Below are 25,427 nucleotides of genomic sequence, written 5' to 3'. Positions count from 1 at the left end.
CATCCTGAATGTTCAGATGCTACTACATCACTGATATGTTGTTAAGATATTACTGAGAGTCAGATGGGTGTTTAATTAACCCAAAAAGGAACATGTGTTTGTTGCATCCAAACAACAAACATCATGGAAAGTTTCCAGGTTCTCATGAGCCATGCCTGACCTTGCGCATCGCTACAAAAATGCTTGGATTCAAAATGTTTTGGATTCATCTGCTTATTGCGTTTGAAAATACTACGTCTGACTTAAACTCAGTCAAAGCTTCTGTAAAATGTATAAAACTAATTTAAACATTTAGACACAACCAACCTGATACACACTGAGTACATTCTGCTTACAATCAGTACAGTGACTATTACATCAGTACATGGTTTATTTGATTTATTTTTTATAATAATATAATATAATAATATTTGTATTTATCAAATGTTTATTAGTCTGAGACAATTTATCTTCCAAAAATAGTTAGTGAGGCCTAACTGCTTTCAACAATGTGTAGCAATATTAATTGACATAGTAAAGACTTTGATCTTGTGGATCATTCCATTTCATTCCACTTAATTGTGTTTAATTGCATATTTTTAGTTTGTAAGTAAACACACAGTTGAAACCAGAAGTTTACATACACTATATAAAAAGACACATATGTATTTTTTTTCTTACTGTCTGACATGAATTTAGAATAAACTTTTCCTGTTTTAAAATTATTTTTATTTGCTAAATACCAGAATAATGAGGCATTTTTTATTATTACACAGTGGATGGTGTTCTCAGGTTTGCAAGCTTCCCCCTTTTCCCTCCAAACATAACGATGGTCATTATGGCCAAACGGTTCAATTTTAGTTTCATCAAACCACAGGACATGTCTCTAAAAATTAGGTATTTTTCCCTGTGTGCATTTGCAAACATTAATCTGGCTTTTTATGTTTCTTTTGGAGTAATGGCTTCTTCCTGGCAGAGTGGCCTTTCAGCCCATGTTGATACAGTACTCATTACACTGTGGATAATGACACTCTTACCAGCTTCAGCCAGCATCTTCACAAGGTGTTTTGCTTTTGTTCTTGCGTTGATATGCACATTTCGGACCAAAGCACGTTCATCTCTGGGACACAGAACCTTTTTGTTTGTTCTTACGTATAATTGTTTGTACAGATGAACAAGACACCTTCAGGCATCTGGAAACTGCACACAAGGATGAGCCATACTTGCCACACTTGTTCAAGTCCACAATTCTCTTTCTGATATCTTGGCTGATAAGGGCTTTCCGATGGCTAATCTAATTAACTTAGATGTTGCCAATAAACCTATCAGAAGCTTCCAAAAACATGACATCATCATATGGGCTGCCAAATTGTTTAAAGGCATTTTTTGAAGGCATTTTTTAAAGGCATTACTTTAAAGAAAGTAATAAAATGCCCTTCTTCATTATTCTGGCATTTAGCAAATATAAATAAATGTTGGTAATCCTAATTTACCTAAAATGAGAAGTTTATTCTAAACTCATATCATACAATGAGAAAAAATGCCTATGTGTCTTTTGATATAGTGTATGTAAACTTCTGGTTTCAACTGTATATATATATTCCAGGAAGAGGAGGAGGATTGTTAGAGACAAAGCCATAACTTTTGTGGTTTCTCAAGGCACCCTTGGTAATGCCATTCTTCATGCTGTTGGTAACACTGCTACTCACTTTAATGTTCATGATACAATATTTCACTTGTTCTTCCTCTGATGCAGTCTTCAGGATAGCTTCATCATCCTTCTCCTTATTCTTTAGTAAATGGCTCTCAGCACACACATCATAACACCCACTGGTTTGACTTTATTCATGAAACCCTTTGGCTACTCATCCCCTGAAAGTATAATACTTTCCGTATGTAAGTGTATTTTGACTCAAAATCAAGGTTACATAATAAATAAAAAAACAAGAAACTTTTCAAATTCTGTGCCTTCTTATTATATGTGGATGAATGAGTAGCTGTCCCTTAAAGAAATACTATGGTTGGTGTTAGGTTGTTATTTGAACTTGGATGCAAATTTCAGTCCTGTGTTTATGAATATGACTTGGATAGAAAAGTAATACTTAAGAGGACACGATGCATGACGTAAAAGCAGATTTGACTGCAGCGCTGACATTTAATTCGGGTCAAGCTTCCTTCTGTTTTATCCATTCATTCTACCAGAGAAGGATAAAGAAGAAAAAGAGATGAAGGCGCAGGGGCAAAGAAGAACAGGTACATGGCAGAAACACAAGAGGGTAGATTTACTGTCACATTGAATCAGTTCCTATTGGGGTGGGGGCTTCAAGGCGTAACGGGTGATGTCTGAATACATTAGGACTGCATGAGCACACATCCAAAGTCAAGCATAGGGATTTCATCCGGGACAGCCAACAAAGAATCATGAAAGATCAATAACAACATTAGAAAACGAGCGTATTGAGGTCTTATTGAGACAAAGCTCGATGATAACTTTATTAACGGTAAGCATTACGCCTTTCAAGCACTTTACAGAAGGGCCTCAAATAAATAGTACCTTACAATGTTCCAAAATAATGCATTTGCAGTGCATCTCAGAGCCTATTATTACCTTCAGATTTGCTCAGGAAAGCTGATACATGTATCTTTAAATCAGTCCCCTTTTTAAATCTCATACTTTATACAGAAACCACAAAAAAGGTCAGTATTTATATGCCACTGCACATACAGATATATATTCATTACGTGTTCTGACAGCATCTTTGCACAACATAGACAACACTGTCAAAGGTCACTTCTCCCAAATATTCATGACTTCTGGTCATATCTTTTCTCTGGCAATGGGAATTTAAATGCACCGAAGCAAACAAAAATAATATGAATAATGAATTCAAGGCATTTGTATGCAGCGTCTAAGAGGCCTGGTTAATCAAAAGGACAACCATGTGTTACACATACACAAGCACGCACACACACACACGCACATTTTTGCTGATATTGCATGTGCACTGTTCACAGAATAAAGAAGAGGGAGAGTTTGGATCTTTCTGGACAGGCTGTGCATGTAACATATATATGAATCATTTTCCATATGTCCTTATATTGAAAACAATAAAGAGAATTACAAAGAGAAAGAAGTTCATTTGCCTTTACATTTGTTTGTGCGCTAGTTAGACCATAATTTGTAGGCCTAACATTGTCAAAGATAATTTTAAGCATTTGACATGATGGCACTCTCTTCATCTTCTACACACTGTTTGCAGCACAGTTATGGTGACTAAAAAAAAATCACTTTTTATTCTTCACCGAACATGGTCTTACTCGCCATAAGCTCAGGTACAATGTAAAATCACAAAGAACCAAATATTCCACTTGATTTGACATGACACCTTTTTCTGTCTTGATTTGGTGTCTTAATATAATACATTTGTTTGTGTCAGCATTATTGGTGTTTCGATACGATCCATTTTTTGAGGCAGAAAAATAAGGAGAACCTAAATACACCTAAATAATTTATTGTTAATATAATGATTTGCACCATGCATGTGCAGTAGACGTTCTGAAATTTTGTATGTCACATTTTAAACATCTACAGAGGCCATCAATACAACAATATAAATCATGAGACCCTTCCTTTTAATTAAATGTGGCACTCTCATTTCTTGTATGCCATGCAGGCTCAATAAAGACTAATCTTGCACTATGAAGAAGAGAGTTAAGAGTGGTTCTATCTTCTTACTTATATTAAAACTTTATGGTATATAAAAAGTCACACAATTTTAGAGTGAAAGAAAAGGAGTACCATGCAAAAGTTTGGGCACCCAATGATATTTGAGCTCTGTGTTCTACTGTTTCAGACTGTATTAGACCTTAGTAGCTTGTAAAGGCTATGATATGTTTTACAGTTATCATTAGATATTATCATTATTAGCAAATGTCAGTTAACGGGAGCGGAGGAGGTCAAGATAAAGTCTGGAAGACCAAAACAACTTGAACTGCATGCTGGAGTGCTAGAAAGGCAAATTAAAACCTCTGTGAAACTGCAAAAGACCTTTAGGAAGATATGGCAAACTCTGGTGCTGCACTGTTCCACTTTCCTTTGTCCTCACCACACAATTCAGCATCAGACTTTGTCAAAAGAACACCTAAACAAGGCTGATGCATTTTGGAAACTTTATGGCCACAAAGGTATGTTTGGAGAAAAGGAATCATGAAAGGTACTCCAACTGTTAAGCACAGGGATGGGTCGGCCTTTATTCTTTACTGTGTGTATACAAAATAGAACTGAAGATAAAAGGGTGGCTTCTATTGCAGCATACAATCAGAAAATAGGACTCAAAAGAGCAGTGCATGCAAGACGGCCCAGGAATCTCACAGAATGAGAAGTCTTTTGCAAGGAAATATGGAAGATCCCCTAAACAAAAACTGGAAGACACTTAACTGGCTACAAAAAGTGTTTGCAAGTTGTGATGCTTGCCAAAAGGAGTGTTACTAAGTATTAAAGGGTGCTCAAACTTTTGCTTTGAGTCAATTTAAGATGGAAAAAGAAAACATAATCTTGCTTAAAATATAGAAAATGTGTCATCTTTAACCTTTTAGTTTTTTTGGTAATAAGCTCATCTCTTACTTGCTTAGCTAATCACAGTAGCGTATCTTTTAAATCTGGAATGTCAATTTGCATACCACTGTATCTTACCTTGTCAGTTAAGCTATATAATGTGCACTTTTCTTTTGTGCTGATGCACAGGATTTGACTTTATGCTATTTTTTTCATTCATTTTACATATCAGAGGAGACACAACACTTCATTTAAAAGCACATAAGCATATAGTTCTATATAAATACAATGACATTTGACTGTGGATCACAGTTGCTCATGCAAATGCATTTATGGGGTTAAAGTACACAGAAGAAGTCACTAACATTCCTTCAGCCTTGTCTCTTTTAGAGAGCTTTATGGGGTAAATAATGGGCTGTGCTTAGCTTGAGCTGTGCTATCTTTGAAACATTCCTATTATGGTGTTGGAAATCATCTCTCGCTCTCTCTTGTGCATTTTCTCTCTTCAGTGGTCTAGTTCTCTTAAAGAGTGCCCCCTTGCTAGTATAAGTGTGCATTAATAATGTGGGGATGGAAGGAGAGCTAATTTGCTGTAAACACTGTCCCAGAGTGCACTGCTGTGCCTGAGCTACTTGCGTCAATGCATCAGATGATGTTGCAGCAAAGGCCGTACAATATCTGTGGCACTAGAGATCTGGGATAGCAGAAGTGGCTGTGATACCATTAGATATCCATTTTAGTGTAAGTGGATGATGTTTTTTAAACCAGTATCCAAGCCAACTGAGAGGCATTCAGAGCAACAGCACAGCACATTTGAAAATACTTACGCAAATCCTTAATATCAGTATTATTGTGCCTGGCCCATATGTCCATAATGCTGTTGTATGCCCTCAGACATCTGTAGCACTGAGATGGGTTGCTAGCACATCCTGGGCCTCAAGGGCCTTTGTGGTCTTGTTTCGTACCACAGTGGTGTCACGACCCTCGGGATGCACTGAATCAAGTCGCTGCTCGCAACGAAAGACAGCTTTGAAGGCACTGCGATAGTTTCGATTCATCCAACCATAGAGAATGGGGTTGGCGAATGTTGAGCACATGGCTACAATATGGAAAACAGTGTACAGAAGCCTGAAGTCCCGCATGACCAGTACACTGCTGTCGATGTCAATTGCCAGCTGGAAGGCATGGAAGGGCAGCCAGCTCACAGCAAACACCACTACCTGCAACAGGAATCACAAAACATTGGTCTTATAAAATGGCCTTTTTACAATGCATTTCCATGACTTATTAACAGTCATATCTGTGAATAGGTCAGTATAAGATATTGAAGGATATATCCAACCCATAGTACATTAGCTCAAAACTTGAGTATATTTTCTACCCTATAAATGAAAAATGTTATGCTATAAGTTAAGACCATTCAGTTACAGGCAACTCCAGAATTATTGGCACCCCTCCAGAAATGTGGTTCAATAAATTAGTTGGAGAAATCACTTATCTAATAGAAATCCTGTTAACAAGGTTTATATCAAGAACAGCGAAAGATATTATGAAAATCCACCAACCCTGTTAACCCCTACTTAAACCATAAAGCATACAGTGTTGTTACTCTTGCCAGGAAAGTCTTCACAAATATGCCATTTTTTATTTATGTTTTAAAGAAAATCTGTTATTTATGATCATGTTTTGTTCCAAAACACAGAGCAAATAGAAACATAAGCAGCATGCCCATTTGTTCCAGAAAATATTACTTCGAAAAATCTCATTTATATTTAACAGTTTTCCCAAGGTTAAAATTAATTTGCAACTTTAAATTGTGTATTTAATTTATTTAGAAAAAGTTAGGCAATCCATTTCCTAACGTTCTTTTACGTAACTCAGCATGTAAAGTTTACTGTGTTTCATGTGATATATTTGCTGATGATGAAGTTGCAAAAGTTATATAAGTCTATATTGAAATGTGTGGTATAATACTAATGTAGCATCAATTTGACAGCCTTACATACCATGGTGACCAGCATTTTAGTGGTCTTACGCCGACGATGGTGACGGTCATTACGTCCGGCTGGGCTGACGTGGTTACGGAGCTTACTCCATATCCGGATGTATGCAAAAGAGATCACGGCTAGGGGTAACACATACTGAAGCAGAAGCATGGAAATTCTGAAGGAAAAACATGATAGCATTAAAGTTTTAAACATACCACCGACCATCCATAACAGCACTGTATTGGCAATGCAAAAACGTTTTTCAGGGCATTTGTAACATACAACATTAAGTTAAACAGCACATTCCTCCTCTTACATTCTGCCACCCCTAAATTCACATGTACCTGTCACTGCATCTTTGGACAGTTATTTGGATAGGTAGCTGCCACCGTTACATTGGATTGGATACTGTCCAGCTGCCACTGTTGGGCCCCTCAGGACCCCTTCACCCTGTCAGCTTCCCGGGCTGCCCACCACTCTGGGCACGTGTGCTTACTGTCCACTGAGTGTGTATGTGTTCACTGGTGTGTATGTGTATGCTTTCTGCATGGATAGGATAAAGGTGGAAGTCAAATCCCATCTGTGTCTAAAACAAAATGATGACTGTGGTCATTTACCATGCCACATTCTCATGCCTGGCTCCCCCACACCTGCACTCCACAACACCACCAGCAATGTGAAAATAGTCCATGCAGGGTGTCAGATAATTTATTTCAGGGTTTATTCCTACAGTGTTCTTTGTGTCTTATTTAATGCACAAGCCGTTGCACACCAGAACTAAATGTGGCAACAAAAGGACAATGATATGCGTTTGTCCCTAAGGTTGGTAATCCATCACTTAAGAAAGTTCATCAAGCTCATCCATCTAAACCAGTTGCTAGGCTCTAATTTCTGTCCGCTTCTGTTAGTCAGAATAAGTGGTTCTCCTTCAAGTGTATAGGAGCAGACTATAGACTGAACTGGCATGATAATGTCAGAGACCACTAATTTCTTTAATTTCCAGTCAAAACAGCTATTTAGCAGAAATAATTGTTTAATGTCAGAGAAAGAAGCACCACCCTTTATCTTTATTCTGCAGCTTTTATTCTTTTCAGGAGAACTGCTTTGATTGATTTGTTTTTCAAAGAATCTATAGGGAGATTTTTTCACATATCCCTTCTGGAGCATTTTCTGCTTCTCACCATTCAAGTAATTTCTAACACATTCAGCGATGGTCTGGACTCTGGGGTGATTAGTCCATTGTTCTGAGAACAGCAGCAGCTTCTTTGATTAGCAAATGTTCTTTTGTCTGCTTCCTTTTCTGAGTAAGGGTGTCCTGATCAGCTCCACATCCTTTCAGACTCATAACTCGCCTTCTCACAGTGCAAGGACAGAGAGGAACACCAATGGATTTTTTTTCAGATCTGAAAGCGAGAGTAGAGCTTGATTACCTCCCCTCTCTCGCTCTTAAAGTGCTGTCTGTCTGATGGGGGGCAGTCTAATGTTTTTTACAGTTGTTAGAAGTCCCATTTTTTCGGTATCTTTTTTTTTCCTGCCAATTTTCACCCACTAGCTTGGGCTCTCCCTATCACACAATGCTACTAGCGCTGGGAGGATGAAGGCTAGCATGTACTTCCTCAGATACGCATGAATCCAGCCAGCTGGGTCTTTTTTTTAAAAAAAATCTTAAAGCAGAAGAGAGAAAATGGTTTATGAGAACTATGGAGGAGGACATTACTGAGCTGCCATGGCAATGATTCATCATGCCTTGCCTTCCATTATTAGAAAAAGGTGAATTGAGCCCTATTAAAAAAAACTGATATGGAGCAAAATAATATGTGTTTGAATACCATCACAGTTTTGATTATGGTGATAAGGTCTGTGAACAACACAAATGAGTCAGACACATGATTAGACCTCATTTGAAATATTGCTTGCCCACCTGAGCACACCCCTAGCCTATATGTCCTTGCCTTTTTGAGTACAACAAAAGTCTGGCTCATGGGGACGTACAGCAGTTACAGGATTAAGGTTGGGGAATGTTGATTGTTTTCTTTCTTACTATTAGTGAATGTGTTTTGGACCAGAGACGCATTGGGAAGAGAGACGCATAGCCAGAGACGCATAGTGAAATGAAGCAAATATGGTGGAGAGATAAAATCACAGAAATGCATGTCTTTCCAGTGAATGTTTCAGTTTTAATAAAACTGTCTGTTTGTGGGTCTGTGTCAAATGTGACTCTGTTTTTTGTTCCATCAGAGTAGCATGGCCAGTTACCACTGTTGTAGTCCACTGTTGCACAACACATACTCAGTTATTAGCTTTTGTTGTTACACTTGAATCTATGCCAGTATAAGGTCTTGGCAGTGGATTAAAGAGATGTATTTATCACAGTTTGTTTATGTGATTACCCTAATTCTGAACTGTACTTAATCTTTTAAATGGCTTTTCACTCTATAAGGACAAATATTACCCTATGCACCTCATATTTTATGGAAAATAACTCTAACAAACCTCTATGACTGTTGCAAAAAGGACCCCAGGTGATGTATTATTATGAGATAAGGGACTTTGCAGGAAAATGCCTATTGCTAAATCAACTGCTAAGAAATATGAGAATTACACAAGTTTGCTTTATGTAAGTCTCACACAGAATACAGTACACACAGAAAGGGTCTAAAATTTTAACTGGATTTTCAGGTGGTGGATTTTCAGGTAGGGTTGATACAATTTAGGGGTGAAAGGGTTAAAATCAACCACAAAATAACTTAGCAATGAATGTAATAGTTGATTAGTTGATGATGCATGTAAACTGCGAAGGCTAATGTTTAACCATAACAGTGTGTAATTGCTGCTGTTATATTATACAGTAGTAATTTCCTCAATCTGGTGTGTGAGAGGAGAGCAAGTTTCAAATCAAATCAAATTACATTTATTTGTATAGCGCTTTTTACAACTGTTGTTGTCACAAAGCAGCTTTACACAATCAATAATTAGTTAAAGACAAGAAATCAACAACATAAAAAGAAATGAAAAATCTAAGACCCCCAGTGAGCAAGCCAACATCGACAGTGACAAAGAAAAACTCCCTTAGAGCTGGAGGAAGAAACCTTGGGAAGAACCAAGACTCACAAGGCCTCCTCTGGTCAGAACTATTTATAAATGATTAATTAAAGTCACCAAACCATCTAAACAGTTGTACTACTCAGGTGTGCAAATAATTCTTAATCATAATATAATAATCATGCTGTAGTATAACTTAATATAGTCATGGCAGTGATGGTAAGAGTAATGAGAGTAATGATAGTTAATAGTGGGAATATTAATAGTGGCAGATAGTTAAGGGTCCACTTAGGTTTTAACATGATCATTAGGCTGGTAGCAGTGGTAAGAGGGTGTACCGCTGGTCTAGCATGGGTGGTGGTGGGGGGCGGGCCTGGTGGCCGGACTTGGAGGTGGTAGCTGTTCTGATGCAGGTAGAGGGGACCACCCAGCTGTCAGTCTTCCAGCAGGTCGGGCTATAGGTGTGAGAGTCTCATATGGACATAGGAAGAGTGTAAAAAGGAGTAATATTTAAGTAAGTCAACCTAAAGACATTATAAATAAGGAAGCCGGCCACTGATTGAAATATAAACAGAAGTTCTTGTAGCGGTCAACTCTGCAAAACCTTGCCCTTCACCAAAAAGACTCTATCAGTTTGCTGGACTCTTCTAATACTTGTTACGACAAAAGTCATAAGTGTGAGATGATATTTAGGTCAGGGGCCTGTAAGGGTCATAGTTTAACCTTCAGCCTGGGTCTCTTAAGGTAGTCCATTGTGGATTTTGAGGTGTATTTAAAATTACTAACCTGCTTTTTTAAAGACAGTGAGGTGTTTGCTTCCAGAATTTGCTGGTATTCAACTGAATCCATTCTTTCCATGCCACTGGCTGCAACACAAGTCCAAAGGATGATCAACGGTTTGCCTTTCTAGCAATCCCACAAGCAGTTGCCTTGTGTTCTCGGTCTTCCAGATCTCAATTTAACCTCTATCAACTGTCATGTTATGATGATATTTTGTACAAAGGAAAATTCTACCAGAAAATGTTTTGCTGCCTTCGTATAGCCATCTTCTGCTTTGTAATATCAATTTTCAGAGAGCTAGGCAGAAGCCTAGATAATCTAATAGCTGCTGACTGTTGGAACAAGGCTTAAGGTGTCAGAGTATGCATCATGCCACATATGTATCACTATTTGCTAACAATAATTGTGAGCAAACCAAAGCCCTAACAAGCTACGGTCTAAATGCTTAGTGATTAGGATTAGAGCCAGGGTGAGGGTAATGTTTTGAGAGAGTGAGGTGACAGTGAAGTGAGGTGTTTAAGATCAGGGTTATGATTCAAGCCAGGGTTAGTGCTAGGTTTGAAATTAAGGTTAAGGTTTGGATTAAGGCCAGGGTTAGGTTTAGTGCAGTGCTCGAAATAGGACAGTACTTACTTAGTAATAAGTGCAGTACTTAGTACAGTAATAGTGTATCAAACCAATGCTACCTACAGCATTAAATCCTGTCAGACATGTCAAAAGAACTGACCGGTGTCTAACAGTGGATATTTTAATAGCAACTGACTTCACTGACTTCTGACAACTGACTTCTGATTTTACTAATGTATTTTTTACATTTCCATGAAAAAACTCCTACAACAAAGACTTACTTCAAGTCCCAGCCACAACATCTTTAACACAGCCATGTGACCCGAGTGTCCTCATTGTTGAAAACCACAAATCACCCTACTGTATATTTCAGTACTATACATTTTATTTCAACAAGTACAAAACAAGTAACCTTACTGAGCCGTAACTGTTCGCCTGGATCCTGAACTATGGTTCAAAATCCCAGGGGAGAGGTTGGGATAATCAACATGTAAATATAAGGAGTACCAACATTTTGTTTTCACTTTAAGCACTGGATTAGTGAGAATTCTATCAATCAATGAACTCATTCAGGAGGTGCTGACCTGGAGTCAAGAAAGTGTATGAAATGTATGGTCTATACTTACGAGTACAGAGTACCATCTGTGCTGCTCCCAGGCCACTTTTCTCCACATACTTCAATAGATTCACCTGGAGAGAGCTCGACAATCCCGTACTCCCTGAAGATAGCGAGTGGGCTAGCCAGTACAGCACTTATCACCCAGGTGAAAGCAATGATGATAAAGCAAGTGTCCTTTGACATCCGAGTCTCCAGGTGATAAACGATACATCTGTGACGATCTAGTGCAATTACATTAAGGGTCACGGTAGACACATGTACAGCCAGGCCCTGTGCATATGGTAATGTGAAGCAAAGTACTTGTCCAAATTTCCATTCCCCAAGTAGAGTGTAGGCCAGCGTGAAGGGAAGACACAATGTGTTGACGAGTAGGTCTGCAACTGCCAAGTTGGCAATGAAGAAGTTGGTGACCGTGCGGAGGGTTTTGAACTTGCAAACCACGTAAATGACTACAGAATTTCCTACTACACCCAGGAGGATGATGGTGCTGTAAGCCAGGATCAGAATTACTTGAACTCCCAGAAGCCTGGTGCTGTCCCCGAGCTCTAGTAAGGAATGAGTCAATGCGGCATCAGGCAAGTCCACATTGTTGGTCAAGAGCTCAGCTCTCAAAGAGCTATTGACTACACTGATGCCATCCATTAGTTACATCATCATGTTGAGCTGTAGAGAAACAGGTAGCTATTTAGACATTGTCAAGTCAAGTGGGTTTTATTGTCATTTCAACTACATACAGAGTACACAGTGAAACGAAAGAACGAAAACGTTCTTCCAGGGACCACGCAACATAGACATAGTGCATACAGAACACAAGTTCAACACAATACAAGTGCAGACAGACAACACAACATAGTACAGACAGAGAATAATAAATAAATAAAATATTAATATGTATTTATTTAAAGGTGAATTATACACACTATTAAAATGTAATTGTTAAGATGCAAAACAGTCTCTGTTCCAGAGAAAGAATCATAATTGTAAAAGTAGTGGTGATTGGAATTAGACATATTGTCCTGTGTGTCTTAAAAACAAATGACAGCAAAAACAAAGCTGCTGAAAAAAAGGTGTCATACAATTTTGGAAAAACAAGACTTTTTACTTTTTGACTAAACTAAGGATGCTTAGAAAACATTTTAATAATAAGGCTGTGAGTATAATATTCTAACATTTAGATGTAGCCCAGTTTCCACAAAATCTTCTTCTTGATAAACAATCTATCTTTGGTATTAAAATTACATTAAAGCAAGACTTTTATAAGAGACTGATCTTACTCTAGTTTTTTGAGCAGTGGTGTAGAAGTTGAGGAATTTGAAGATAGTGTTGCCAAATTCCATTACAAGGAGTGTTGTGCATGGATGACGTAGATCCAGTTATGAGTAAATACTTCAGTTACGATTTTTGTCTAAACAAAATACTTAAAAGCACAAGCCATCCCAGTGGTGTAAACCTTCAAATAAGAGATAAATGTTCGGTTTTGCAATACATATTTACATTGTTTAGTTTATAGTAATATATGTTTGTATTTGTGGAACTGTTTGTGTCTTTTAACCATGGCATACACATACTGTAATGCCAGGAAAAGATGGGGGACAGGGAGATAGCAGGCCTTTTCCAAATCTATGTAACATTCCACCCAAGAATGACTATGTATATGTCATATTTATATGGCTAAAATAGAGAGGCAATCCAGCACTAGCTTAAATAAAATAGTCGCAGAACCTTTGTGATTCATTGCTTCATGTTGGTAGAGTTGCAGATCAGATGGTGTAGTATAATTTTTGGTTGTATCATTGTTACTGGCATACTGTGTTTTATCTAAATGTATGTGAGCCACTTAATATGTACTGTATTACATTTTATTGTATTATACCTCTTATAACTGTGAGTGTCCTTGTGATTTGATGTGCCTTGGCACATGTACACACGTCCCCTGGGATCAATAAAGTCCTAAATCTAATCTAAAATGGTTAATGTAATGAACAAAAGTTATTATTAGGGATATATGACATAAGTATTGACTGATGTTTGCTTTTAAAGAATTATCAGCATCAGACACATATGTAAATTTGATCAATATTCTAATCCTAAAGTTGGTGATGTAATTATTGTACTCAGGAAGAGCAGAATATTAAGGCAGTGCCAAGTTGCTACATTTCTCAGCGATACTAATTCATGAAGATGTAGTCCTAACATTCTACATTGATTATGTTTAGATATCTAACAGATATCAAACTGATTCACACCAAGTATGTATTCTTCTGTTCTACATGGGAAAACCTCCATAGTTGTCATAAAAAGCAGTAAAAGATAAAGCATTACAGATTTGCTAGGCTACTCCCTCTGACAAGCTTACCTCAGCTTATACTAGGAAAAAATTAGGAGCCTTCAACTTGGTGTAAAATATCCTCAGTGTAATGAGGGCAAAGGCACGCAGTCTTCTGAAGGATGAGCTCTACAGTCCACTGGACAAATGAATGTTCATTTAAATTTTTCATTAGAGTGAGTTAAAAGTTTTTTTTTTCTCTAGCAGTATTGTTGAGCTACAAATGACCTGCTACCTGCTACAAAAAACCTGTGCCTAATATACACTAAGTGATATCTATTTTTTCCTCTTTTTAGAGTGTTTTTTTTATTACAGCTGATAGCTGCCTGAAGGAGTCATTGGAGGCCAAAAACAACACATGGTTCTTTTCTTGTCTCTTACTATTTTTAAAATAAGAAATATACAAATCTGTAAAGATGTATCTTGTGGACCCCCCCCCCCCCCCCACACCATTCCCTTCCATTTGTAGCTCTGAAACTACAGGAGTGCATAATCTTAAGGTAACACAAAGGGGAATGTATTCAATTTTTCAATGCAACATAAAGTAGCTAAATGCAATGCATGCACATAGCCAACACTTTATGAGTTTGGTTAAAATTTGAAAATAGGTGAAAGTAGTGACAGTTTATATAAAATATGCAGTTAGTGTTGCTTTAAATATACTAGTATGATTTTAATGAAAACACAAGTAAGTAGCTAAAAATCTGTCAATAAATGAATAAAAAAACTATGGTTATATACAAAACTATGAACACTGCGTTGCATATATTTCAAGATTTTTTCAAACGTTCTTTAGTGGTGGTATTAATGCATAACTTTCTCTGCGGGGCCAAAGGAGTAACCATAAAAAATCATTTTCCAGGTGAAAACATTTGTATACAGCTGTGAAAATATGCAATAAACTGGTTCTATATGCAACCAAAAAGAGTTTCACTACTGTTACATACAAAGAACCAAGCACGTACTACATATATCCTTAATTTGTGTGTGAATGCAGAACGACCCTTATTCGCAATGTAGTCAAGCAGGACAAGATCATTAACATGCCAATGCCATTTTGGCTATGATGCTGTACTGAGGGCATCCACCCAAGTAATATTTGGTCAGTGGTGGTCCTGTGGTGGTCCTTTTTCATTGATGAACAAAGTAGATGAAGGCTGTTACAGAAACTGTTAAAGCATAAACAGATGTGTAGCCCATCTGTTTTAACAGTTCCTGTAACTAATCCATGTGATAGGTCTTTCTGATAAAACGGCCAATTAGTGTTTTATGTGGCGTTTATGTTATTTTGTTTCTGCTCCTTGTATCTGGACATGTAAACTGGATAAACGTTGCAACAAGAGTTAAGACATCCTACCAGAAATGTACTTTTCCAAATCTAACAATTCTCAAGGAAAAAAGTCATTATACTTTTAGTAATTTACTATTCTTGAAACTGAACACTAAGTCATATGAAGTCATTTTTATATCTGATTTTATAACTGGTCAGGTCCTGTCGCAGACAAATCTGTACATGTTAGAATGGTTTCCTAATTAATTCCTAAATAGCATTTTCATATTGATCACATGTCCCTGACTGTTTCTAACAGGGTTTTGTAATTCCTATACACAACATTTCAATTAACAGTAGCAAATGGTAAAAACAGAATAACTGCCAGGCATGTAGTTGTTGAAAAACCTTTACATAGGACATTTCTACAATGAAAGGGTGGATATACACCCCCACTTTTTAATCTACGCAGTTCAAGAAATGAATTAATAAGTGTTTTCTCAAATAGTCAGTTTTTATTTCAGGACAGATAAGGTAGCCTACCTTTCTAGCTGCATGCCCCTTGAACTAATTCAGGTATTGTTTTGCTTAGGAAATAATAACAGTAGTAATAATCAGTCTGCAAATCAAAATAACAGATTAAATGCACATCTTGAAATTTGATTAACCAAAACAAGACTATCAACTTTAAATGCTAATTTAAAATTAAAATGATAAATAATGAATATAGAGAGAATAATGGCATCCAAGCATGGCTATCCTCTGTAATACATTTTGAATGCTCTTGAAACTGCCATCGAATTGCCTTTGACCAGATAGAATGGGATTAATATTTTATAGCATTTCTGCTCTCAGAGGAAATCTTGGCCAGATAATGATGGGCTCCCTATTGTTTTTTTCTCAGGGCGAGAGGAAACTGATTGCATGGCTTGGACTTTACATCAAATGAGTCAGTCCTCCTGAGATTCATGTGGAAGTAACTTTAGTCTGTCTGGCAGATTACTGTAACTTTCAGCTCACCTTATCAAATCACACACTCGTTGGAAGCGACTCCTTCAGAGGGACAGGCAGGCTGAAGGCAGGTCTACTAGCTCTTAATCAGTGCGGAAAAAGTTTACATTCAACTACACTGTCAACAGACATATAAAAATAATGCAGAATACTGTTACTTCTATTTCTGAGAGAAACGGTGTGTGTGTGTGTGTGTGTGTGTGTCTTTGTGAGTGAAGCAGAGAGTGACTTACCTGTTTTTGCAGGCGCGGCTCTCAGTGTCTTTTCACTGCCTCAGATATGCGCTGACCATCTTCAGAGGGACATCACGGTTTGGCCATTCATCCGTCACTTCCACAACAAGAGACGTCATTATGTAATGTGTACATGTTTAAGTCCCTCTATTTTTCCAAATGGAAACAAAAATATTATTGGGATTCAGCGCTGATTTTATGACAGTATATTAAACAGACGTCCTGCCTGCAAGAGCTCCAGCTGGAGAGCGTCGAGAGAAGCCAATCTCACAAGTTAGTAAAGAGCTTAGAGAGACACGGAGAGCAGAGCACGCAGAGAGGAATGGGGACACAGAGAGAGAGAGAGAGAGAGATGGAGATGGAGGGGGGAGGAGAGAGAATGAGAGAGAAAAAGAAGCGGTGGGAGTGAGAGCGAGAGCTAGAGCAGGGAGAGAATGACCGAAAAAGAAGAGAGAGAGAGAGAGAGAGAGAGAGAGAGAGAGGTGTGTGTGTGCGTGTGAGTGTGTGTGAGAGATGTGAGAGGAAAACAGAGAAAGAAAAAATAGAGACAAGCGGGGCACTAAGCAAGTACTGCTTTAAATATTTTTTCTTTAAAAAATAACTGCTTAACAGAATATGTTCAAATGTGTTTATACACATAATATGTATTATATATCTACTATATAACTTTGCTATCATGCAAAACATTTTTGAAAAAAATCTTGTTATTTGCATTGTCTCAAAGGTTCATGATAAATAGACCAACCGAAATTTTCTAAATGACTTGGAATAAAATGATTTTCCATTGACTTCTAGGTCACGATTAACATGTAATCAACCTATAATACAATATATGGATATGATCTTAATCATTTTTGCTGACCTCAAGATTGCCCAGTGTGTTCACTTAGAGAGGAAGCCCAATAACAAGAATGAGCTGGTAAACTAGTGGGTTTATTTACTTGTTTTATTTCTTTAGGATATTAGAAATATTCTTAATTATTAGAAGTCTTAATAATGAAAAGTGCTATTATAGGCTCTTTGGACAAAAGAAGAATTAGTTACCTTGCATGTTTAAGGTGGTAGTAGTAACTTCAGGCTCCTGCAGATGGTGTTGCACAAGGAAGATTGGGCTATAAATACCTGCGGGGTGTGTGGTGGGATTCAGAGATTGAGAAGAGGTGGTACAGCGCAGTGATTGTCTTGTTTGATGTATGGAAAAGAGTTGCAAAGCAGATGTTTGGCAAAAAGGAGTGATTGCATTAGGGCATGTGAAGGAAAGTAGCTGAATTTGCTGAAGTATAGATGTGTACAGTAATTTGGGTCAGATATGTAGATCCCACTTCTTGACAGATGCCATTGTAACCAGATTTTCAATTTTGGCATCTGTCCATAATTTGAATGTAATGGTGCATGTGGTGCTACTACCAAGTTTAGAAACTGTGACTGGAGGCAGAAAAACATTCCAGTGAATAAACTCTCATGATTTACAAAGACACAAGTTTGGAGGATACATAAATTATATTATGTTTCCAACACTGTTTGTAAGAGCTTGTAAAAGTTCTTCAGCAGCCATGTTCTATTTAGTTTAATATAACAAGGATTTAATTATTTCAATCTGGTTAAACATCATAGGACAAAATAAGAGTTGGCTGAAGGGATCAGTGAATTAGTGATTGTAGAATGTCTCTCATCAGCTGAATATAACTTCCAATACAATCCATCATGATGCATTTGTACTTTACAGATCTCTACCAGGGAATCTAGAAGAGGTTACACAAGGCCGGTTTTTAGTCCGCTTGCTGTTTTCCCACTTACAACCCCTAAGAAACATAATACTTTTATGCTGATAATAATATGTTTCAAATGACTTCAGTGACACAAACAAAAAACTAAATAGAAGATGATTTAAAAAAACATTACAGCCTGGATAACTACAAACGTCTACAAGCTAAATTCTGTAAAAAAAAAAAAATGTTGGTTGGGCATACACTATAATTCTAAACATGAAGGTGCAGTGTTTATCCTATGGTCTATTTATCCTAATGTTTTTTTTTATGTGCAACCAAAAGCTACAGTGACGGATATTATTCTTGTAAGTAACGTCTCTACACTCTTAAAAATAAAGGTGTTATAAATGGATATTTGGGCAATGGCGTAGAAAAATAACACGTTAGGGTTTCATCACCAACTTCTCTATTACAAACAATTGTATTTTTTATGGAAAAAAACATTCTTCATTGGCGTCACTCAAAGAACCACATATAGCCCTTTTATTTTCAATGTATATATTGTGTATTTAGAGACATACTCTTTAAATAGATGCCCACTTGTTTAGAATGGTGGCCTGTGTGCATCAAATGCAAATCAAATCAGGTTTATTGTCACATCACACTAACACAGATGTAAAGGTAAGTTAAAAAGTTAGGTGCATAGTCCCTCACGCTAGTAAAAACACAAATATATACAAAATAATAAATACAGCATATATACATATTAACATACACTATTAATACATTACTGGACTGTTTACAATGTAAAGGTTTAATGTATAATCTGACAACTGTTAAAAAATGTACATATAGATGTGTGATGAGACATGAATTCAAGTGTCGTGTGAATGGGGAAAAGTCTTTGGTGGATGCAGTGTGACTGAGCAGAGGTCACACTTCTACTCTCTAAGTGAACGGTACAGAGTGTGTTTGAATGAGGTGAAAGTGTGATGAGATACCTTGTGTGATGAGACTGGTGAGATGGATTTGTGATATACTTGACTAATACATTGTACTACTGTCTGTTCAGCAGCCTAATTGCTTGGGGGTAGAAGCTGTCTCAGACCGACTGGTTCTGGCCTTTATGCGATGATGTGCTGGGCTGCGCACACCACCCTCTGCAGAGCTCGTACCAGGTGGTGATATGCTCTTCACAGTGCAGGTGTAGAACATCCTGGGGCTTCATACCAAACCTCCTCAGCCGTCTGAGGCAGAAGTTGTACTTTCTTCGCCACCTGTGTGGTGTGTTCTGTTCATGTAATGATGTAAACACCAAGGAACTTGAAGCTGCTGACCCACTCCACAGGGTTCCCATTGATAGAGATAGGGGTAGGAACTATCTCCTGCTTCTTGAAGTCTCTATTAACTCCTTGGTCTTAAGTATACAAAAAGGTTATTTTTTTCTTGGCACCAGTGTGTCAGGAAGCTAGCCTCCTCCCTGTAGTCTGCCTCCTAGTCACTGGAGATCAGGCCTACATTGTCATGTAATCAGCGAATTTTATTATGGTGTTGGAGCTGTGTCTGGCTGTGCAGGTGTACAGGGTGTACAGGAATGGACCTATCGCACAGCCCTGAGGGTCTCCAGTGTTGAGCGTCAGTGAGGAGGACATGATGCTGGCCCATCCCGTACCACCAGGCGCCATTTATAAGCGGATAGTGTTTATATGCTGTAAAACCATCTATTTGTAAGGAGAGCAGTGGCATAACTACATCACACAAAACACATATATGAGTAATGTGTCAATGGTACATCTACTGAATGTATATAAACTATTGGTAAATTATTGGCTCACTGCAAACTGCTAAAAGACATATACTACAGCTGCTTCACCAGTATGATGTATGATATATATTACTCATAGACCGATAGCAGTAGAATGGATCTGGGTAATCGAGAGGTCTGTAAACTGGGACAGAGCAATATAAGAAATCCCACTGGATATTTAGATGACCCAGAAGACCATGCTGGAGCTTTCTATGTCTTTAGGGAACACTACCGCCTGCAGACCATAGTTGCATAGGCACAAAACCATCCTCCATCTGAACATAAGTTAGGGAAGGATGAAGAATAGGATAAAGTCATCCTTTTTGCAACTCAGTGCAGAATAGACCTTATTCCAAGGTCCCCTGAGACGTGTGCAGAAAGCTGCTTTGTTCCACCGTCTGCTGGTTGCAACTGTATAAAGAACAGTCAAAAGCTAAACAGTCATGTTATCAACAAAAAAACAGAGTCTAAAACAACCCCTTTCTCTTTTTGTTTTGCAATATGATCAAAACCTAGTGATCTGAGCAGGGATGTAAGCCTGTCTAGAAATATATCTCCTACTCACTTTCTTTTCCAATGGTGGTCAATACTCTGACTTACACAGCAGAGCAGAGTGGCTATGTTTTTGTTATTCTGAGGTACAAGAACTAGAGAGCCATTGCAATTTATGGGCCAATTGTGTGGCATGGCAAAGCATTGGGGGATGATGGGACTTTAGTTGAAATCTGTACAGGATATAACAATATAAAAGCTCATGATTCAGGTACAGGAATGCTTCATTAAAGTAAACCAACACAAACAAGCCAACTGGTGCCAAGACTCTAAGGACTGAGAATGGTATAACTATATGAGGGAACAACATGAAAAGCTCAAAGTACCTGGTATTCAAAATGGTGTCCTATTAATGCTCAAACCAGGTCTGAACCTTCTTATCATCAAAGATCAGTCATGCTGAGGTGTGAGTATAAAACGATGCAGCTGCATATAAGATGCAGCTCAGTGACATAAAAAAACATATCTTCAAAAAGATGTGTTCATTAAGCATTTCATGATTATGCATTAGCTAGAAGGGCTAAACATCTTGGATTATCTATACTGTTTGCACCCTTGCATTCAAGTAAAAAGAGGGGCTGGCCTTGATTAAATGACAGTAATTAAATTATTTTCGTATTTTAGTTTTGTTTATTTAGTCTTGTGCAAGTTTTGGTCAAATGACACATTTTGTTATTTTTTAAAAAGTGAATAAAGGAAACATTCTTTTTATTATAACACATACACATATAATATATATTTAATGAATGTTAAATTAGGCAAGAATGTGCATATGTGTGTTCTTTGTAGAAGACATGAACTTATTTGCATAGTTGCAAATCAACATCACATGTAATTTGACCAGGGTTTTAAAACTTTTGCATAAATTCCCTGCATATATTGATGTATTCATTTTATAATTACTATGATATTACAAGAAAAGTATTAAAAGTAGGTGTGGCAAGAAGTTTACACAAGGTGGCATGTGTAGGTTTCAGTAGGCATTATAAAGTGAAGAAAATGTCAAAAATCAACTGAATAAGAATAATGTACAGTGGAAGAAGACTGCATGTTATTTTCCAAGATGTAAAATAAGGCTAAATTTCTGGAAAAATCATTTAATTATGTAATTATCACAAAACATCTTGCTTTAGTCTCAACATTATTTAGACTTAGGTTTGTCTCTGCAAAAAGATAAGTGGAAAGTTCAAGACTAAATGAAAGCTTGATGTCTACTTTATTTTCTCTATTACAGCACAGCTCTGTATAGTGAAGTACCAGAAACAGAAAAAAGCAGCTCTCTGCTGCGTGCAGTGTAACTTTTCTCAGTCAGCATACAACCAATAAACATGTTTGATTTTATACAGCCTAATATTAGAATCAAGATGAAGGAACACATGTCTTTAGTCCTACCATTTGCTTTCAAAATGTAAAAATAACAACTAATTTATGTTTATTTTTTATTTTAATCTTAATCAGGTCTTAGTCTTGACTTGCCACATTCTAGCAGAATACCAACTTTAATGTGAAGATATGAACATCAATATCTATACTGAAAGAAAAAACATCCAAATTAGAAGTAATTTTACTTAAATACTTAAATAATGTATAAAAATAAAAGGTGCTTCAAAAGTTTCTTTATACAATGCCATAAGAGAACCACTTTTGGTTCCATTAAGAATCAAGTTTTTAATAGAGATGTGTGTGTGAAGAACTTTTTAAATGTCTAAAGAACCTCCACTTCATGTAAAAGTTCTTTGCCAGTTTATTTGTTGTCACACATCTGTCACACAGTCACACATCTGTATTACAAACAGCTGTCCAATAAATGTGTAAAATGGTAAAAAGAATATTTCATCTTTAATGTTATGCCTATATTGGTATATTGAAAATTGGGTAATTTTTTCTATGTTAGCTATTTATAGTAACAACAATTTTGTCCTGGGGTGTGCATATATGTAATACCTGACTTACTTTCTTTCTAACAATCAAATAAAAATTCCAGAAATAGTACTGTCATATAATCACAATAAGACGTTCAAGGTTGTGCTATATATTCTCATACAATCCTGCTACTGGTGTGTCATACCTCTAATTGTATTCTATGACGATACAACATACTTATTAATCTCTATAGCGCAATATACTTAGCACCTAAGCCAAACTGTGGTTACACACTGTACATATTTGTTGTACCTTAGATCTTATATTTTACCCATTCTCTCTCATTGTTTCATCAAAGTATGTAGGTAAGCTGTACCTTGAATAACAAAAACTGATAAAAAAAAATGATTAAACTATATGTCCCATTAGACACTTGTGGTTGAAAGTTTATATACACCCATCATGTACATGAATGTCTTGGCAATTTTGGGCTTTCATTGATTTGGATGACAGAGTAAGTGTATAATCAAGAAACATTGCATCTGTAATAGAAAAAAAGGATTTAGTGAACAATGTTTTCTAAAATCATTGCAAGCCCTTTAAACAAACATACTTGATAGAGGATAAAAAACCACACACATACATACACTCAGATTAATAATTCAGTGGTACTGAACATTACAAAATGTATTCTACTGTGACCAAGACCAAGGTCTCCTAACTTGATCCTGATCATGATTGACAGCTGGTAGCTTCACTTTAAAAGGGTCGGTTTGACAGCACTTGTTGGATTGTCCAACACAAAGTACAATAGAAAAGTCCAAGGAGATCAGTACAGAACTGAGAAGTATTATCATAGATTTACAACAGTGGATCCTTTTCTAAACTGCAGACTCCAATATCAGCTTAAACATCTGTGACTAACAAAGTTATTGGAAGGTGTTACTTTGCACAGGTTTACAAGGCACAGGTCTGCCATGAACTGGAAGCTGCTGGAACACAAGTATATATCCACTATATAGTCTATGTGAGCAAAACTATAGTTTGCAGCTCACATAGACAAAGAATGTTATGTTATGGTTAAGAGGAACAAGGGTTGAGTTACATGGCTGCAAGTACCAGAGGTATGTTTGGAGGAGTAAAAAAGAGGCATTCAATAGCAAAAACACTGTACCAACTGTTTAGCATGGTGGTCGCAACATGCGCTGGGGCTGTTTTGCTGCATGTGGAACTGGTATGCTACCTGAATAGACAAATGAAGGAGGTCTACCTCAGAATTCTTCCGCTCACATAATGCTTTTGGAATAGTTTTTCCAAAGTCCTGAAAATATGTGTACTGTGTTTAAAAGTCAGGTCCCTGCCAGTGGTCAAAAATCCAACCACAATTTTGCCTGGTGCTTGTTGATGGCAAAAGCTTGCTACAGAACATTTTCTCAAATGCTAGGTGTGCCAATTATTAACCAAATATTAGATCACTGAAAGCCCAATATTGACATAACATCCATTATGAATGTATGTAAATTCCAAACACAACTGTGTCTAAAATAATTACGTATAATAACAATGTAATGTGTAGTACATACTGTATGTCAAATAGATTTTTTACAGTGTACATACTGATGACATTTTTACAGTGTCATCAGTAATCAGCACAAATACTTCCTAGCCTCTCCACTGCCCTGAAAAGTGTTTTTACTTCAACTTAACATTCGCGCATTTGTCTTCATGTCTTCAGACATAAATAGAGTTTAAGATTTATTGCATTGACTATGTTTGGGCAGAATAAAAGTCAGGGGAGAACTCAAAAGTAATTTACTTTGGAGATCTGCAGTGGTATTTTGGCTTAATGTCTAAATCCCTCTTTAATCATACAAGCGATGAGAAATAGAAACATCCCTATGGATGGGTTTTTAGGGATTTGATAACGTCAAAATAATTTTCTTCAAACAAAGCCTTTCTTATGAAACAAGTCTCCATGAAGATTTCTATCTCTTTCTTCCTATTCAGTGATTTTTCTTATGTACCAACCTCTGTGGTTCTGTCTCTCTCTTTTCATTTTTCTGTTCCAGACCTCTCACAGAAATTAGGAATAGAAAGGATGCAGAACTCTGGAAAGAAAGTGATGTAGTACACACAGGGTCATTTATCATTTAGCTTCAAGATATACTGGCACAGCAAAACAAAAAAAAGGGCTGTGCACCTTCTCATGCGGAAAAGATTTTCATTTACCATAAACATAGGAAAAATACACTGTGGCCAGGCTAATATGATGATGTATTATAGGAAACTGGTAAGCATTGCCTTTACCATACACAATAAGATGATGTATTGCCCGCCAAGGAGTAATGGAATTTAGGCCCTTCTCTACCATTTTGAGCCTAGAGTTGAAATTAATTTGCCTGTATAGAACTGCTCCCAGATGACAAACCATAAACATGGTCACCAGCCATTATTTATCTGTGACTAAATGTGTTATAGAGCCCATATCATGACAGACCAAACTTTACGCATTTGTTTTTAAAGTAAGAGCACTTGATGTATGTAAACACTGTAAAGGTTTGCCCAAACAAAACACAAATTTTATAGAAAATTACACCAGAATTTTAATCATATCACACATCACATATTACATAATATAAACCAAACACTAAACATAAAACAAACACTTTAGTATTTAATGTGGAAACCTCTCACCACATTTTTTCAGGAGACTCGCTTTAAGTTTTTAAAGAAATCTGCAGAAAGATTTTAGAAGTAGGAACATTTTCTATTCATTTCCTAAACACATTTACTGTTGAGGTTCAGACTCAGAAGTAGTCAGTCCATTGGTCTGAGAACACCAGCAGTTTCTTTGTAATGTGTATATGGGAATTATGTAGCATTTTAGCTCTGGCTCTTCAGTGAATAAACAGAATGAGAAAATAACCAAATTTTTGTCGATAAAAAAATGTAGCAGGAATAGTGTATTCAGTCCTAAATAAATTCTATTATTGAGCATTAACTCTTCGCTTACAACAGCAACCTCCATCAGTTCAGACATCCCCTGTTGGCACAATGATACAAATGACTTCTGACTAGGTGTGTGTGCTTGTGAAGGGCTAAGGTTCAGTTGAGTGTGAGAATGTG

The 25,427-nt window shown here is 37.0% G+C and overlaps 1 protein-coding gene across 2 annotated transcripts; it reads right to left on the bottom strand.

Moving 5' to 3' along the window:
- Positions 1-2,481: 2,481 nt before the first annotated feature.
- On the bottom strand, positions 2,482-16,751 carry npy2rl (neuropeptide Y receptor Y2, like). 2 transcript variants are annotated; one of them, XM_072657078.1, is made up of 4 exons: positions 16,371-16,751; positions 11,538-12,193; positions 6,541-6,697; positions 2,482-5,754 (listed from the first exon to the last, which is right to left on the bottom strand). In XM_072657078.1, exons 2-4 carry the CDS (start codon positions 12,170-12,172, stop codon positions 5,425-5,427), a joined length of 1,122 nt encoding a protein of 373 aa, XP_072513179.1. In that variant the 5' UTR covers positions 12,173-12,193; positions 16,371-16,751; the 3' UTR covers positions 2,482-5,424. The 2 variants fall into 2 exon arrangements, with proteins under 2 accessions (XP_072513179.1, XP_072513180.1); XM_072657079.1 differs by lacking the exon at positions 16,371-16,751 and adding an exon at positions 15,670-15,727.
- Between the last annotated feature and the right edge of the window lie 8,676 nt (positions 16,752-25,427).

This window comes from Salminus brasiliensis, chromosome 15, assembly GCF_030463535.1.
Source record: "Salminus brasiliensis chromosome 15, fSalBra1.hap2, whole genome shotgun sequence".
NCBI lineage: Eukaryota > Metazoa > Chordata > Actinopteri > Characiformes > Bryconidae > Salminus > Salminus brasiliensis.
Note: the sequence above shows the minus strand (reverse complement) of the source record. Positions and strands in the feature narration are given on the sequence as shown.